Consider the following 16,525-nt stretch of genomic DNA (forward strand, 5'->3'; position numbering starts at 1 on the left):
CCTCAGTTGTCCTCAGCCCAGTTTATCAGGTTCCAGTCAGACAACATAACCTCTGTGGTCTAGATCAATCACCATAGAGGAACTCAGAATTCCTTAGCCATGAAGGAGGTTACTCGGATTCTTCAGTGGGCAGAGACTCACAATTGCTGTCTATCTACCATCCACATTCCAGGAGTAGACAACTGGGAAGTGGATTTTCTGACCAGACAGACTTTTCATCCCTTGGAGTGGGAATTCCATCCAGAGGTGTTTTCCAGCTTAGTCCTCAATTGGGTGGTGCCAGAGTTAGATCTGATGGCGTCCTATCAGAACGCCAAGCTTCCAAGGTACGGTTCAAGGTCAAGAGATCCGCAGGCCATTCTGATAGATGTTCTGGCAGTTCCTTGGGTTTTCAGGTTGTCATACCTGTTTCCTCTGTTTGCACTCCTTCCACGAGTCGTTGCTCGTATCAAACAGGAGAGGGCATCAGTGATTCTAATAGCCCCTGCATGGCCTCGCAGGATATGGTTTGCAGACCTAGTGGAGATGTCATCTCTCCCACCTTGGAGACTACCTCTGAGGAAGGAACTCCTGATTCAGGGTCCCTTCCTTCATCCAAATCTCGTTTCTCTGAAGCTGACTGCGTGGAGATTGAACGCTTAATTCTGTCTAAGCGTGGTTTTTCTGAGTCGGTCATTGAGACCATGATTCAGGCTCGCAATCCTGTTGCTAGAAAGATTTACCATAAGATATGGCGTAAATATCTTTATTGGTGTGAATCCAAGGGCTACTCTTGGAGTAGAATTAGAATTCCTAGAATTGTATCTTTTCTTCAGGAAGGCCTGGAAAAGGGATTGTCAGTCAGTACCCTGAAGGGTCAGATTTCTGCTTTATCAGTTTTACTACATAAACGTTTGGCGGATGTGCCAGATATGCAATTTTTTTGTCAGGCCTTGGTCAAAATCAGGCCTGTCTTTGAGTCTGTTGTTCCTCCTTGGAGCCTTAACCTTATTCTTAAAGTTTTGCAGCTGGCCCTGTTTGAGCGGTTGCATTACATAGACATTAAGTTGTTATCTTGGAAGTTTTTGTTTCTTGTTGCTATCTCTTCTGCTCGAAGAGTCTCAGAACTCTCAGCTCTGCAGTGTGATTCCCCTTATTTTTCATTCTGATAAGGCGGTTCTTCCTAAGGTTGTTTCTAATAGAAATATCAATCAGGAAATTGTTGTTCCCTCTCTGTGTCCTAATCCTCCTCCTTCCAAAGAACGTTTGTTACACAATTTGGATGTTGTACGTGCTCTACTTACAGGCAACTAAGGATTTTCTCCAGTCCTCTGCCCTCTTTGTCTGTTTCTCTGGGAAACTTAAAGGTCAGAAAGCTACTGCTACTACTCTTTCTTTTTGGTTACGAAGTATAATTCATTTGGCATATGAGACTGCTGGACAGCAGCCTCCTGAGAGAATTTACGGCTCATTCCACAAGAGTCCTTTTCTTGGGCTTTCAAAAATGAAGCTTCTGTGGAACAAATTTGCAAGCCTGCAACTTAGTCTTATCTATATACTTTTTCAAAATTTTACAAATTTTATATTTTTGCCTCGGCTGAGGCTTCTTTTGGGAGAAAGGTTCTTCAAGCGGTGGTGCCTTCTGTTTACAACTGCCTGTCTTGTCATTCCCTATTTATCTGTGTCCTCTAGCTTGGGTATTGGTTCCCAACAGTAATTACTCAAGCCGTGGACTCACCATATCTTAGGAAAGAAAAACAAAATGTATGCTTACCTGATACATTTCTTTCTTTCCGGCCCCACCCTTTGTTCTTTTGACTATAACCTCAGGCACCTCTACACCTTGTATTACTCCTTTTTCTCCATTTCCCTTCGGTCAAATGACTGGGGGTTGTGGGTAAGGGAGTGATACTTAGCAGTTTAACTGTGGTGCTCTTTGCCTCCTCTTGCTAGCCAGTAGTGATATTCCCAACAGTAAATACTCAAACCGTAGACCATATCCAGAAATAAATACATTTATCAGGTAAGCATAAATTTTGTTTTTTTGCCTCTGCCTGGGGGATTCAAAAAAGGCGCCCCGCCCATCTTCTGGCATACACCCCAAGTTAACCTTGGGGAGTGGGGTTTACAAGGGGGAACACTCGATGCGGAGGCAAAAAAACATAGTGAAGATGTGTGAATTACAGTGCATTGTATATATGTTTGATGCAGTGACTCGATGCACTCTGAGAAGATTTATCTGGCTTTATCCAAAGCCACTTGGGTAATGTCAGGTTTACCCAAGTAATGCTAGGATTACCCAATTTCTTACTCTATCTGCAATATATATATATATATATATATATATATATATATATATATATATATATATATAGAGAGAGAGAGAGAGAGAGAGAGAGAGAGAGAGAGAGATAGAGAGAGATAGAGAGAATTATATATAATATATTTCTTTCCTATGGCATAGAGAGTCCACGATTCATTCCAATTACTAGTGGGATATTTACTCCTGGCCATCAGGAGGCGACAAAGAGCACCCCAGCAAAGCTGTTACATATCACTTCCCTTACCCATAACCCCCAGTCATTCTCTTTTACTTGTTCACGGGAGGATGGCGAAGAAGGTGTCTGAAGATTTTTAATCCTTTAATGGGTACTTTTCCCTGCAAGCGAGGATTTGGAGCTATGCTGTGATCATGTCAATCTCTTTAGTAAGAGTAATGGTGGCTTTTAGCAGTTAGAAGACGGCAAGGTTGTCTTTGCTTTATTTCTAACATCTATGCTACCCCTTTATAGAAATCCAGAGTTGGTTACTCTGTTCTTTCTCTGTCTACAGGTCCCTTACGAATGTGTTATATCCGTCACACCTGAGAAGCTTCGTCTGCCCTGTAGCTGGATCCACAGGTAAGTGCTTTTGCCTTTCAGGTATGGTGAGACAGCACTTAAGGGGTTTAATCCACTGTGGCAAATATTGGGACATAATTTTTATCCAGGGACCGGAGTATCTTTATGGGCAGGTAGGACAGGGTACTGTACTGCTAGGGGTCAGTGGTTAATGCTTGGATGGGATCCCAGAGGTCTGCGTGCAATCGCAAGTGAGAAGTAACCTTTTGTTCAGGTTATAGTTATTATGAGGCTGGTTGTGAGATAATGGCTCTGGAGCTGACAAGGAATTCATTTATGTTTTCTACATAAGATATTTCAACTTTATTTTTCTGTGTGACTGTTTATGAGGGAACTTGCACGCTACAAACTACAGCAACAATTCAATTTGTAACCATTCACATCCACGGTCCATCACATACTTGCTGCTGGTACATTGTATAACCTTCTTCATAACGGTTATAACAAGTTAAAGACTTCCTGTCAGTGTCGCCGATATCAAAACAGTTGTCAAACAACAAATCTAAACGATAAACAAACCTGACAGAAACCACTGGGCACACCGGTGTTCTAAAATAAGTTGTCACCTATTCTGCCTTAAACAGCTGTTTGTAGGAGGTTGGGCCTCTAGCGCATGAGCAGTGAGCGCCACAAACCTCCAGCAGCTGATTAAAGTCACCGGAAGTGACGCGGTAGTCACATTCCTACGCAGTAGACAACTTAAATTAGAACACCGGATTCAGAGCGGAAACGCTTTTCAGTGTGTATTAGTCATTTCCTGTGATCGGTCACGTGACCGGATTTACTGTTCCATCTTTTCGGCATTCTAGGCAGCCGGACTCTGATCGGAACGCTTCTCAATGTGTGTTTGTCTTTTCCTCTGGTCGGAGATACTTCTGAACTCATCATTTTCTTATGGCTCACAGTATTGTTACTAGTGGGATCTAGACTGGTCTCAGGAGCGGTAGGTCCTCAGCAGAAGCTAAAGTTTTAAAAGTGCCAGTATTTTTGCAAACGTTTTTAACTGTTTAAACATTTGTTTTAAATCCTATTTCTGTTCTGTGGCGAATATTGGTGATATATTCAAGCATGGAGGTGCAGGCTGTCCGTCCTGTGTTACTATGTTCTCATGCTTGAGCTAGGACCTTGTCATCTAGAGACAAGGATTTCCCTCTCTGAGTCAAATATCTCTAGGGATAAGGTTATCCATGCCATGCCTCAGTTTTCCTTTCGAATGTCCCAGGTTGTAGCAGTTTCACAAACAGTACCCTGCGGTTCCTCTCAAATCCATTCTGGGGGTATTTGTGTATCAGGAGACTTGCCTGCTCAAATTACCTCTGTGGGTACTTCCATAGACATCATTCCTTTTGCTCGGTTCCATCTGAGACCTCTGCAGCTATGCATGCTCAGTCAGTGGAACAGAGATCTTTCAGATATATCACAGAGGATAGATCTGGATCTCCTCAAGAGACTCTCTTTCGTGGTGAATTTCACAGGACCAGTTGTCTCCGGGCACATTCTTCCTGAGGCCTTCCTGGATGATTGTGACCACAGACGCCTGCCTGTTAGGCTGGGGAGCAGTTTGGGGCTCCTTATAAGCACAGTGCCTGTAGATTCTGGAGGAGTCTGTTCGTCTTATAAACAATTCCAGTCGGACAACTTTACCTCAGTGGCTTACATCAACCACCAGGGAGGTACTCGGAGTTCCTTGGCAATGATGGGGGGTGACTCGCATTCTCCAGTGTGTCTCAATTGCCATCTCTCTGCCATCCATATCTCAGGGGTGGTCTTCTGGGAGGCAGATTTTCTGAGCAGGCAGACTTTTGATCCCGGAGAGTGGGCTCTCCACCCAGAGATTTTCACAATGATAACTCTCAGGTGGGGGGGTTCCGAAGTTGGTTCTGTTGGCGTCTCATCAGAAGGCTATGCTTCCAAGTACGGTTCAAGGTCAAGAGATCCTTAAGCCGTTCTGATAGCCGCTCTGGCGGTTCCTGGGAACTTCAGTCTAGCTTACCTGTTTCCTCCGTTTGCTCTCCTTCTACGAGTAATTGCTCGTATAAAGCAGGAGAGAGCATCTGTGATTCTAATAGCTCCTGCATGGCCTCGCAGGATCTTATTCGCGGGTCTGGTTTTGATGTCATCTCTTCCGCCTTGGAGGTTGACTTTGAGGAAGGACCTTCTTCTTCAGGGTCCATTCCTTCATCCAAATCTAGTTTCTCTGAAGCTGAGATTGATCACCTAGTTTTGGCTAGATGTGGTTTTTCTGAGAAAGTCATATATATTATGCTTCAGGCTTGTAAGCCTGTTACTCGTAAGATTTACCATAGGGTATGGCGTAAATACCCTTTCTTGGTGTGATTCAAAGGGGTTCTCTTGGAACAGAGTGAAATTTCCTTGAATTTTGGCTTTTCTTCAGGAAGGCCTGGAGAAAGGTTTGTCAATCAGTCCTCTGAAGGGTCAGATTTCGGCATGGTCTTTTCTTTTGCACAAACGTCTAGCAGTTTTGCTAGATGCTCGATCTTTTGTTCAGGCCTTGGTTAGTATTAAGCCTGTGTTTAAATCGGTTGCTCCTTCTTGGAGCCTTAATCATGTTCCTAAGTTTTGCAGCAGGCTCCGTTTGAGCCGATGCATTCTGTTGATATTAAATTTCTATCTTGGAAAGTTGTCTTCTGCTCGCAGAGTTTCTGAGCTTTTGGCTCTGCAGTGTGATTCCCCTTACCTTATTTTTCATGCCGAAGGTAGTGTCAGATCGCAATATTAATCAGGAAATTGTGGTTCCTTCTTTTTGTCCTAATCCTTTTTCCAAGAAGAAAAACGTCTCTTGCATAATTTGGATGTTGTGTGTGCTTTAAAATGGTTCCTTCAAGCAACTAAAGATTTTCGTCAGTCTTCTGCCCTGTTTGTTGTTTTTTTTTCTGGTAAACATAGGGGTCAGAAGGCCACTTCTGCCACTCTTTTTCTTTGGTTTAGAAGTGTTATTCACTTAGCTTATGAGACAGCTGGACAACAGCCTCCTGAGAGAATTACGGCTTATTCCACTAGAGCTGTCTCATCTTCATGGGTTTTCAAAAATGAAGCCTCTGTGGAACAGATTTGCAAGGCGGCCACATGGTCCTCTATTCATTCTTTTTCTAATTTTTTAAAATTTGATAATTTTGCCTCGGCTGAGGCTTCCTGTGGGAGAAAGGTTCTTCAAGAGGTTGTGGTGCCTTCGGTTTAGGCCTAACTGTCTTGTTTCTCCCTTCCTTTCAATCTGTGTCCTTTAGCTTGGGTATTGGTTCCCACTAGTAATTGGAATGAATTGTGGACTCTCTATGCCATAGGAAAGAAAACAAAATGTATGCTTACCTGATAAATTTCTTTCTTTCCGGGCATAGAGAGTCCACGACCCACCCTTGTTTAAATTCAGATGATAGTTTTTTTGTTCAAACCTTAGGCACCTCTATACCCTTGTGTTACTTCTTTTTCCATTCCCTTCAGCTGAATTACAGGGGGTTATGGGTAAGGGAATTGATATTTAACAGATTTGATGGGGTGCTCTTTGCCGCCTCCTGCTGGCCAGGACTGAATATCCCACTAGTAACTGGAATAAATTGTGGACTCTCTATGCCCTCAAATAAATAAATTTATTACGTAAGCATAAAAAATTTTTTAAAAAAATTCATGATCATTTTTTTTTATTTTTAATCCAATAATAAGTAACTTTTCATCCAAAAACTTGGTATGTTGAGAACTATTAAAAATTATTTTAATATTATTTAACTAATTGTGACTTAGAAATGGGGGGAAAAAGTAGTCAAGCTACTTAAACTATGCTATAAAGGTGCATGCACACTATCTATGTTCTGGAAACAGGTTTCTCTTGGTATTGCGTGAAACACTAACACAAATACATTTGTTCTGCCTAACGTTTGTAAATTACTGCTTAGAACTAGGATTTTTTTTTTTTTTAAATTCTTTATTTATTCAGTGAAGAGACATAACATGAATCAAAACAGAAGAAAAGAAAACATTCCCCTATTCCTGGGAAGTCAGAGATCATCAGGGATAGATTATTGTTACAGAATATCAAACTAGCATTGATTCATCAATTGGTTTTACATCAACATGACATATCTCTCACAGTTTTTAAAATTGTATTTCTCCCCCCCCCCTTTTTCCCCCTCCTCCCTATGCAGCCTATTACTCAGCCAGCCGGCTCTTCTTTCCTCCCCCAGGGTGTCAGTCCCCCCCGCCTGCTTCCCGTCCCACCTTCCACTAAGGAAGCGATATCTCTTTAATTACTGCTCTACAAAATCTACCTTCCATTCTCCTCGCAACTGAGCTTCCAACAGATATTCGGAATTGCGTATGGGGTATAGAATTCTCGCCAATTGTGAAGCATGGAGTGAGTGTAAATAAGTGTCCCATTTCTTCATGAAACGTGCCGTGCGATTTGCTACATCCCCCATAGTGTCTACCTGTTCGTGTATCAGCTGTGCATGTATCTCATTTTTTAACTGCAATAGGGTTGGTGCGCGTCTATCTATCCAGTACCTCAGAATCATTTTCCTCGCTTGGAGAATGACATTGTGTAGAAAAGCTGTCTTACTTCTGGGCAGTTCAGGTGTATCTAGGAATATTACCATTTGTGGTGTAAGCGTTGCCACTTGTATGTTCAGGGTACGTAGCCAATGACAAATCATTCCCCAGAACTTCTTCAGTCTGGGGCACTCCCATAGCATATGCAACAAGGTCGCCTGTGCCTTAGAGCATTTCGGACAGTTCCCCGCGTGATCCCTTTCCCATTTTCTGTATTGGTGAGGAGTCACATAGGCGGTCTGCAAGATTTTCGTGTGAGATTCTCTAATGTTCATCGCCAAAGTGGCTCTCCGAACATTTTCAATGCTATCTTGAATCTGTGCTTTGGCTATAGGAGCATTCAGAATCCCAGTCCATTTTTCCCCTAGGTATTCCAGGGTGCGTCCGTTAGTGGGGGCCAACAAAGTCTGGTATATTGGGGAAATAGAAGTGCAACCCTGAGAGTATATACTGCAGAGTTGGTGAACTCCACTGTTAGTTTCAGGGAAATCCTCTGAGTTAACCAACTCCAAGACGTAGTGCCTAGCCTGAAGGTAGGCGAAATGATGCGTACGTGGCAGATTGTAAGTCGTTTGGAGTTGTGAGAAGGTACACATCTTGGACACCCTATCTAGTCCCAAGGACTTCCAGGTCTTGAATGTCAGCGTGGTCATGCCTGGCACAAAATGTGGATTCCCCTGTAGGGGTAAGTACTTCGATATTTCATGACTACATTTCAATTTGCTGCATAGTTTTCTCCAAGCCTGTAAAGGCTGTGACATTAGGGGATAATGTATCAGAGACTTGTCTAGCTTATCAGCCTTAAGATGTGGAAGAACAGAGAGCGACCATGGCTGAACCACCTGCCGCTCCAGTTCTGGGATTGTGAAATGACTATTCCCCGTTAGCCAGTCTAGGACGTACTTCGCCTGTGCTGCCCAGCAATAGAGCTCGACATTAGGGACCGCCATACCTCCCGAGGGAACTGTGCTCATCATTCTACTGAAGTGAATTCTGTGTTTTTTCCCAGCCCAGATGAAAGACAAAAAGAGTGACTTCCAATAAAGTAAGTCCTTCTTGTGTATAAGTAGTGGCAACATCTGCATTATGTTGAGCAGCTTGGGAAATAAGACCATTTTGATGAGAGCTATCCTGCCTGAGACAGTCAATGGTAGTCCCATCCAGTGTTTGGTCAGATCCGAGGCACCTTTTTTCAGGGGCGCGTAATTTATTTCGTACCAGTTCGCCGGGTCTCGCGAGAGTTTGACTCCTAGATATTTAAAGGTAGTCCCCGCCACTCGAAAATCGTAGTGGAGGTCAGGTATATCGTTGGCATAAGATAACCATATTAGCTCCGTTTTATCAGTGTTGACTTTGTAGCCAGAGATAAGGCCAAAGTCTTTAATAATATCCATTAGTAGTGGGATGTTAAGTCTGGGGTCTTGGATGTACAACACCATGTCATCCGCAAAAAGTGACAAATGTAATGTCTTGTCACCTAATTTGAGGCCTTGTGTAGTATGTCTGATCTTCACTGCGAGAGGCTCCAACGCTAGGTCAAACAAAAGAGGCGAGAGCGGGCAGCCCTGCCTCGTTCCTCTACTCAAGGCAAATGGTTGGGATGGTACTCCGTTCACCACTATCGCAGCCTGAGGGCTAGCATACATTGCTTTTAAAGCTCTCACAAAGTTCCCAGTTATCCCGAATCGTTCCAGAGTATAGAACAAGTGACTCCATAGGACCTTGTCAAAGGCCTTTTCCGCGTCTACTAGCAGTGCACACGCTTCGTCTTGTTGCGGTACCCGATTTTTACTTGCTCTATTCCAATAATGGGTGAGCAAGAACTGCAGAGTGCGCACATTGATTACCGAAGATCTGCCTTTCACAAATCCCATCTGATTTTCATGAATGAGGTTAGGGAGCACTATTGCTAGCCTGTCTGCTAGAATTTTCGTGAACAATTTATAATCCAAATTCATTAATGAAATCGGGCGATAAGATTCCGGGGCCAAGCAGTCTCTATCCGGTTTGAGAATCAAACTGATATTTGCCTCTGTGAATCTCTGGGACAAGTAGGCTTCGCCTTGTAGAATACCATTAAACAACTTGGTCAGTGGACCAGCTATTTCTTGCCCAAGTATCTTATAAAACTCCCCGGGTAGGCCGTCAGGACCCGGGGCTTTGTCCAGAGGAAGCTTCCCTATAAAGGCAGATACCTCACTTGGGGCTATGCTTGCGCTTAGCGCTTGTCGCTGTGGCTCCGTTAAAGTGGCTAGAGGAATGTCTCTCCAAAAATTTTCCCGAATGGTTGTGTCTACCTCATGCGTGGTGTACAATTTTGAATAGAATTGCGTAAATGCCCTCTGTATTCCTGTTGTGTTGGTATAAACCATGTCATTGTGTTTAATAGCCAATATTGTGTTACTACCTCTATTTAGTTTGGTCAGTCTGGCCAACAAATTTCCTGTCTTATTGCCATAGCGGTAGTACCTGGCCTATAATCTCGTGGCATCCCATGCCAAGGTTTGCGTTAAGTATGTATCCCTGTGCGCTTTGGTGTCATGATATTTGAGTTTGTTCTCTGTCGTAGGGTTACGTAAGTATCTATTTCTGGCATTTAAAAGTTGCTTGAGTAACAACTCTTCCTTGACCTGCTTTTTCTTTTTGAAATTTATGACATAAGTCGTCGTAGAGCCTCTCTGCACTGCCTTGGCTGCCTCCCAGAACAATACTGGATTGTTCCTATGTCCCTGATTCGTTTCAGGATACGCTAGCCACTCCCCTATAAGATGTTTCCTAAAGTTGTCATCGTGTATCAGATACTTGGGGAATAACCATCTGGCACTGAAAGGTCTGACTGTCCCTAGCTGTAACTTTAATGTAATTGGGTCATGGTCTGAGAGAACTGGATCATCTATTCCCGCGTCCCTGACCCTGGAGTTCATGGACCCAGAAATCAGAAAATAATCAATGCGTGATAGAGTGTCTTTTGCGGGAGTGGCACACGTAAAACTCTTAACCTCCGGGTTCCTATCCCTCCAGATGTCAGTGAGGAGAAGTGCATTTCGGAACCTACGAAGTAGATTTGTGTCCCTCCTAGCATTGTGTTTGGTGTTACGAGCTAACTGTGGGTGTAGCGGATTATGAAATCTGTCAGCAGGGGTCTGCGGCGCCATATTGTAATCCCCACCTAGGACTATTGGGACATCTGCAACTTTCAGTAATTGTACTCTAAGTTCACTACAGAAGGCTGGTTTATGTGTGTGGGGTCCATAGACCCCGCCTAAGAGCATTGGAGTTCCGTCAACTGTGAGCTTGAGTAAAATGTATCGTCCCTGGGGATCTAACACGGTGTGGGTTATGTTGTAATCTAGATTCTTGCGGAAGAGGATTGCTACCCCCCTAGCTCTGCTGCTCTCATATTTAGTGTAGATGACCTCACCTACCCATCCCTGTTTTAACTTTTGGTGCTCTATGGGTTTCAGATGGGTTTCCTGGAGGATCGCTATGTCTGCCTTTCTGGATTTCAGATATTTCAAAATAGCCTTTCTTTTCAATGGGGATGTGATTCCTCCCACGTTCCATGAGATAATATGTAGCCCCATCTTCAAGGCTAGTGTAAGGAGTGGGCCCCTATGGGACGACCCTTATATTAGAGACTACTACAATATACTGTCCCAAAGCCACCTGTGAACCAAGTTTTAAATGTTTGTGTGCGTGATCTCCTTCACTACTTACGGTTCTGACACCCTGGGGTTCTCTCCCTTTAGGAACAATCAAAATTTTGAGTTATGCCGAATCTCTAACAGCTATGGAAGATAAAATCAGATAATAATTCTTAGCAGGCAGAAATTGGGTACAGTGCGTATTTTTGGGAAAGCAATATCACCCAGATGAGGGAAAAAAGGAACCAGGGAAAAAACAGTTCAATAATACAGTAACAGTGAGCAAAGAAGTAATGCAATAACACAATATAACAAGCAATCAATAATGAACGATGAACCCCCCCCTCCCCCCCCCCTATATTTCAAAAAAAGGATATGAGATGGTGTCCCGGGCTATGCCCACAGACATCATGTTTCAGATATGTTCTTAGCCTCCATTCCTCCATCATGTCCCTGCAAACAAGATTAGTAAACTCCAACAGTTATAGTGAAGGATCATGGATCCCTCGCAGTTTATGTTACACATAGAGTGTTGCCGTGGCTTCAAGGAACCTCTTCCTCCTCAATTCCATCTGCTTCATTTTGATCCATTCTGCATGAGTGTCGTGATGCCATGAAAGCACGCAGCTGCGTGGTAGAGTTAAAAAAATTTCAGACCCTGAGGGGTCTGTAGCTTGAGTCTTGCTGGGTACAAGAGGGACACTGATTCACCTTTTTCCAAAAGTTCCCTACAATAGGGAGAGAATTCTCTGCGCTTCCTTGCCACTTCAGCCGAGTAATCTTGAAACAGGTGTATTCTGGATCCTTCATAAACTAGTTCCTTTGTTTGTCTGTAGGCTTTAAGGATAAGGGTTTTGTCCTTGAAGTTGAGATATTTGATCATCAATTGTCTGGATGAGGTTTTCTGTCCATTGTTGGGTGGTGGAGGACCCACGCGGTGCGCCCTTTCTGCGACACACGGGATATCTGATTCGGTCATACCCAGAAGTCTCGGGAGCTCTTTCTCTGCAAATTCCATTAGGGCCGAACCTGGGACCATTTCAGATAGCCCCACCACACGGATGTTGTTCCGCCGGGATCTGTTTTCCAGATCCTCTATTTTAGACATTAAAGCTTTATTTTGGCGTTGTAGTTGCGTGATGTCTAGCGCTGATTCCCTCTGCTGCACCTCTGTGTCTGCTACCTTTTGCTCAACTGTGTTTAGTTGTGTAGAAAAGATCTTAAAATCTGAAGATAAGGTGTCTAGTCCCGTTTGTAATTGCTCAATTTTTGGTAGAAATAAAGCAGACAGCTGTGAAACTATTGGGTGGGTGTCTTGCGGTAAAGGATCTGAAAGCTCCATCGCCGCCGCAGGTGGTGTATGCACTTCAGCTTGGCTTTTTTGCCGTCTTTCATGCTGGCGTTGCTTGGACATGTTATCAGTTCTTTTATTATATGGAGTGTAATACTTTTGCATACAGACAAAGGGTGTCCCAGCACTAGGACCAGCACCACTTCTTAAGATTGTATGGCCTGCAAGGATCAATTCAGGGCAGTAGATAGCTCAGGAGAATTCTGGGGGGGGGGGGGGGTCTCAGGGCGGGCCCCTCAGAGTTTATCTCTTCATATCGCCTGTTGCCCACCGGGGGCTAAAAGATGTCAGAAAGAATGGAGACACTCACTTTATTTAGATCACAGGGGGCCTGGTCCTCCCTTCTATTCCTCCAGCCCATTAATCACTGTAGGCCCAGCAATAAAAGTCTTATCCCCCTTGTTTCCCACAGGAGTTGTGTTGTGTTGCTTCACCTGCGTGTGTGTGAGGGGTTGTGCCGATAGCGTTTGATTCTGTGCAGTGGTCCTAAGACAGTTTTCCACCACACCACCCTAGTTACACTGAGGGGGCTATCACTTCTTCCCACACCCCAGGAGCCTCTTATTATTGTGCGGCGTATACTTTGCAGTGACAGGCTGATATGTCACTAAGAGGAAAAGTTTTGCTGCGTCCAGGGAAAATGGCCGCCACTACTGACCTCCGTAAATTAGTTCCTACCGCAGCCCTATAGCTGCTGATTCCTCTCCCGTGTCTTTTCGGCTATTTCACTCAGCAGCCTGCAGAGGAGTCGAGTTGAATCCAGCGGTAACTGAGCCGTTCTGGCTTCTGTTCCTCCGTTACTGCTCTTTGCTTATCTGCGCTCCGGTGGGGGAGAAGTTGGAGAATCTCCTTGCCGTTGCGCGTCCGGACAGAGGATAGGGTCTCTCTGCCAAGGATGTAGGCTTAATGGGCTACTTTTAGTGGTAATTGCTGCCTAATACTAGGAGCCGACACCGGAGCTCTCCCAGATGCGTCCGTTGCCAGTGCCCGCCCACCGGAAGTCCTAGAACTAGGATTTTTAAAGGGATAGTAAAGTAAACATTAAACGTTCATGATTCAGATAGAGCATACATTTTTAAGAAACTTTCCAGGAGCAGCAATGCACTACTTGTGCTAGCTGCTGATTGGCAGCTACACAGATATGCCTCTTGCCATTGGGTCACTGGGTTCAGCTAGCTCCCAATAGTGCTTTGCTGCTCCTCCAGAAAAGGATACCAAGAGAGTGAAGCAAATTTGCTAAAATAAGAAATTGTAAAGTTGCTTATCTGAATAAAAAAAAAGTGGGATTAATTTCCTTTTAGCAGCTGGTCAGGACCTGATATTGGATCTCCTCTTTCAGTTGAGTGATTCACCAAGGATAATAATGGGTTGGTAATGGTTGGCATTTTTTAAAGGGAATAAAAGCTCATTCAATAAATGTCTTAATTTTGTAGTGTGCCACAATATGTGATTTGTGTGTAATTGAGGCTTCCCATCCTGTAAAAAAAAATCTAAAGTTATTCAGCAAAATATTTTTTTAGTTTTAGTTTGTTTTAAATTTATATTTAACGTCTGTTCACCAAATGAATATTGTAATCAGGTATCACAAATGCTTACTGTTATTTGCTTCACCCTGGTAGTTGTGTGTCTCTCCTGTTATAGATAGTAAGATATATACTAGTGTTAGTGGTCTCTGGCTACATATTTATGTCTCTGTCCACAGCAAGGTCACAGAAATCCTCTGGAATCGGGAGGTTAATGGTGCAAGTGATTGAGGCTGCAGAGCTGAAGGCTAGTAAGCCCAATGGTAAGCGCATTATCCCATTTATTTCTGTTTATGCAAGTTCCCTGTTTGTTTTATGTTAAATGGTTGATAAATGACCGATATACTAGCTGCCATCATAATCTTTTAAGTATGCACTTTTTATTCTGCAGCAAAATAAATAAAAATGTAAAGCTTAAACTGATTTGTTTGCATTTAGACTTTAAGAAAGGAACATCCTACATGAAATAATATGGTGCAGATAAGGGATTTATCATTGTGCAGACAGACATGTAGTGAACCTGTCCTCCTGAAATTGCAAGGGGCTCATTTGATCCACATACTTATCAATGCAGGGGCATCCACTCATGCAGTGCTACCCACTGCACTCACAAAACCCATTGCTTGAGAATCCTCTCGGTCAGATCATTCTGGGGTGATTTTCATCTGACAACTCAAATAGTGGAGAGGGTTTTGGGTTTAAATATCAGTTGCAGGCACAAATGAGCGAGTGTGCAGCCCATAGGGGCACTCGCCTCTCCCCCTATGTATCCTTTTAACCATGTGACCATGTTAAGTATGCATACAGTAAATATTCAAGAGTACCAGGATATCATTTGTTCAGGAAGGAATACCTTTATTTACACCATTTCATTCTATTTCCTCCCCAGGGAAGAGTAACCCGTACTGTGAGATTAGTATGGGGTCACAGAGCTACGCAACCCGCACACTAACGGATACACTCAGTCCCAAGTGGAATTTTAATTGCCAGTTCTTCATCAAAGATATTTACCAGGATGTGCTTTGTATCTCTGTGTTTGACAGAGACCAGTTTTCACCCGATGGTAAGTTTGTAGTCTTTTCAAATAAACCATTGACCTGAAACAATTTTATACATATAATATAGACTTACTTATTATGTATATATGTGTATACCAAGGGTGTCCAACCTTTTATTTGTTTTGAGGAGCTAAATTGAAATGTTTTGGTTTTTTTTTTCACTTTTTGAAGGACAGTGAGCAAATATAAAAAATAAAAGTATATATTCTACTTATATATTAAACAAGCGATGATTAAGCTGGGTATATGCTATTGGTTTTGTTTACAGTAGATCACTGGTTTTCAAACCTGTCCTGAGGCCGCCCTAACAGGCCACATTTTGAGGATATCTGAACTAGCACAGGTGAAACAATCAGCTGATTAGTGAACATAGTTATTTTACCTGCTCTCATCTAAGCTAATCATGAAAACCTAGACTGTTGGGGAGGCCTGGGGACAAGTTTGAAAACCAGTGCAGTAGATCTATAGTTACGCCTGTTATTCTTTAGTCCTGAGCAGAGTTAGTGAGCCTATAAAGTGCATTGGGAGGGCACATTCTGATGCCTGGAATAGACTGATTAGACAGTATGTAAATGTTAATAGCGAGTCAACTAAACACGTTATGTGATATAAACATTTACAGTATGAATTAATAATCTGTTAATTCCATAACCATATAAACTCTGAGTGGCCAAATTGCTGAGCAGACAATATTCACCTTGTTAGGATTATAAACATATCTAATATTTTTACACAAAAAATGTGTATCTCCATAAATGATGTATAATACGACAATTATTAATTTAATTAAATAATTCATTTATTGAAAAAACAAAGTAATAGTGTGATATTAGAGCAACCCTGTGTCTAATTTTTTAAATACATCTATCTGTTCTTGTTTACTTATGCTGTTTGTGTGTCTTGTAAAAAGTAATTCTACCATAATTACCAGTGTTATTCAAGATACTCATAATACTACTCTCATAATACTGTGGGAGTATTTTAAATCGAAGTTTATCTGCTCCAGCCCATTCAGGACGTCTTTCCCTAGATTATTCTCTTCATGGTGTAATATTTTATTTTTTCCCTTTTTGCCTTTCTTTATAGACTTTTTGGGTCGAACTGAAGTCCCAGTTGCCAAAATTAGAACTGAACAAGAAACAAAAGGCCCTTCTACAAAACGTTTACTACTACACGAAGTGCCAACAGGGGAAGTTTGGGTGCGATTTGATCTGCAATTGTTTTAGCAAAAATATTTTTCACTGGTTGGACGTTTAAGGGTTATTTGCAAACAGGAACCCTCACTATGTATACACTACCAGAGAATCACTGAAATCTCATTCCCCTAGATCGCCTGCTCGCGCATATGGAAGTGCAGGGGCTGTCTGATGCATGGTTCATTCCTGGCTATCTATGCAAATCCAGTTTACGCAGAACACCTACAACAGCCATATAATCACTGTGCCTTTACGGAGCAAACCTGCGCTGCTTTTGGTCTGTACATATGGGAACTGTTTGCAGGGTCATATTT

General features: G+C 42.8%; 1 protein-coding gene across 1 annotated transcript in view; it reads left to right on the top strand.

Annotated features, from left to right (window-relative positions):
• The window catches only part of ITSN2 (intersectin 2), a 337,021-nt gene that overhangs the window by 319,922 nt on the left and 574 nt on the right, over positions 1-16,525 (top strand). The window contains exons 28-30 of the mRNA XM_053709622.1: positions 14,137-14,220; positions 14,847-15,020; positions 16,102-16,525. The exon at positions 16,102-16,525 is cut by the window's right edge and continues 574 nt beyond it. Coding sequence (XP_053565597.1) covers positions 14,137-14,220; positions 14,847-15,020; positions 16,102-16,241 — 398 coding nt within the window. The 3' untranslated portion in view covers positions 16,242-16,525. The remainder of the gene's footprint in view (positions 1-14,136; positions 14,221-14,846; positions 15,021-16,101) is intronic.

This window comes from Bombina bombina, chromosome 4, assembly GCF_027579735.1.
Source record: "Bombina bombina isolate aBomBom1 chromosome 4, aBomBom1.pri, whole genome shotgun sequence".
NCBI classification, from domain to species: domain Eukaryota; kingdom Metazoa; phylum Chordata; class Amphibia; order Anura; family Bombinatoridae; genus Bombina; species Bombina bombina.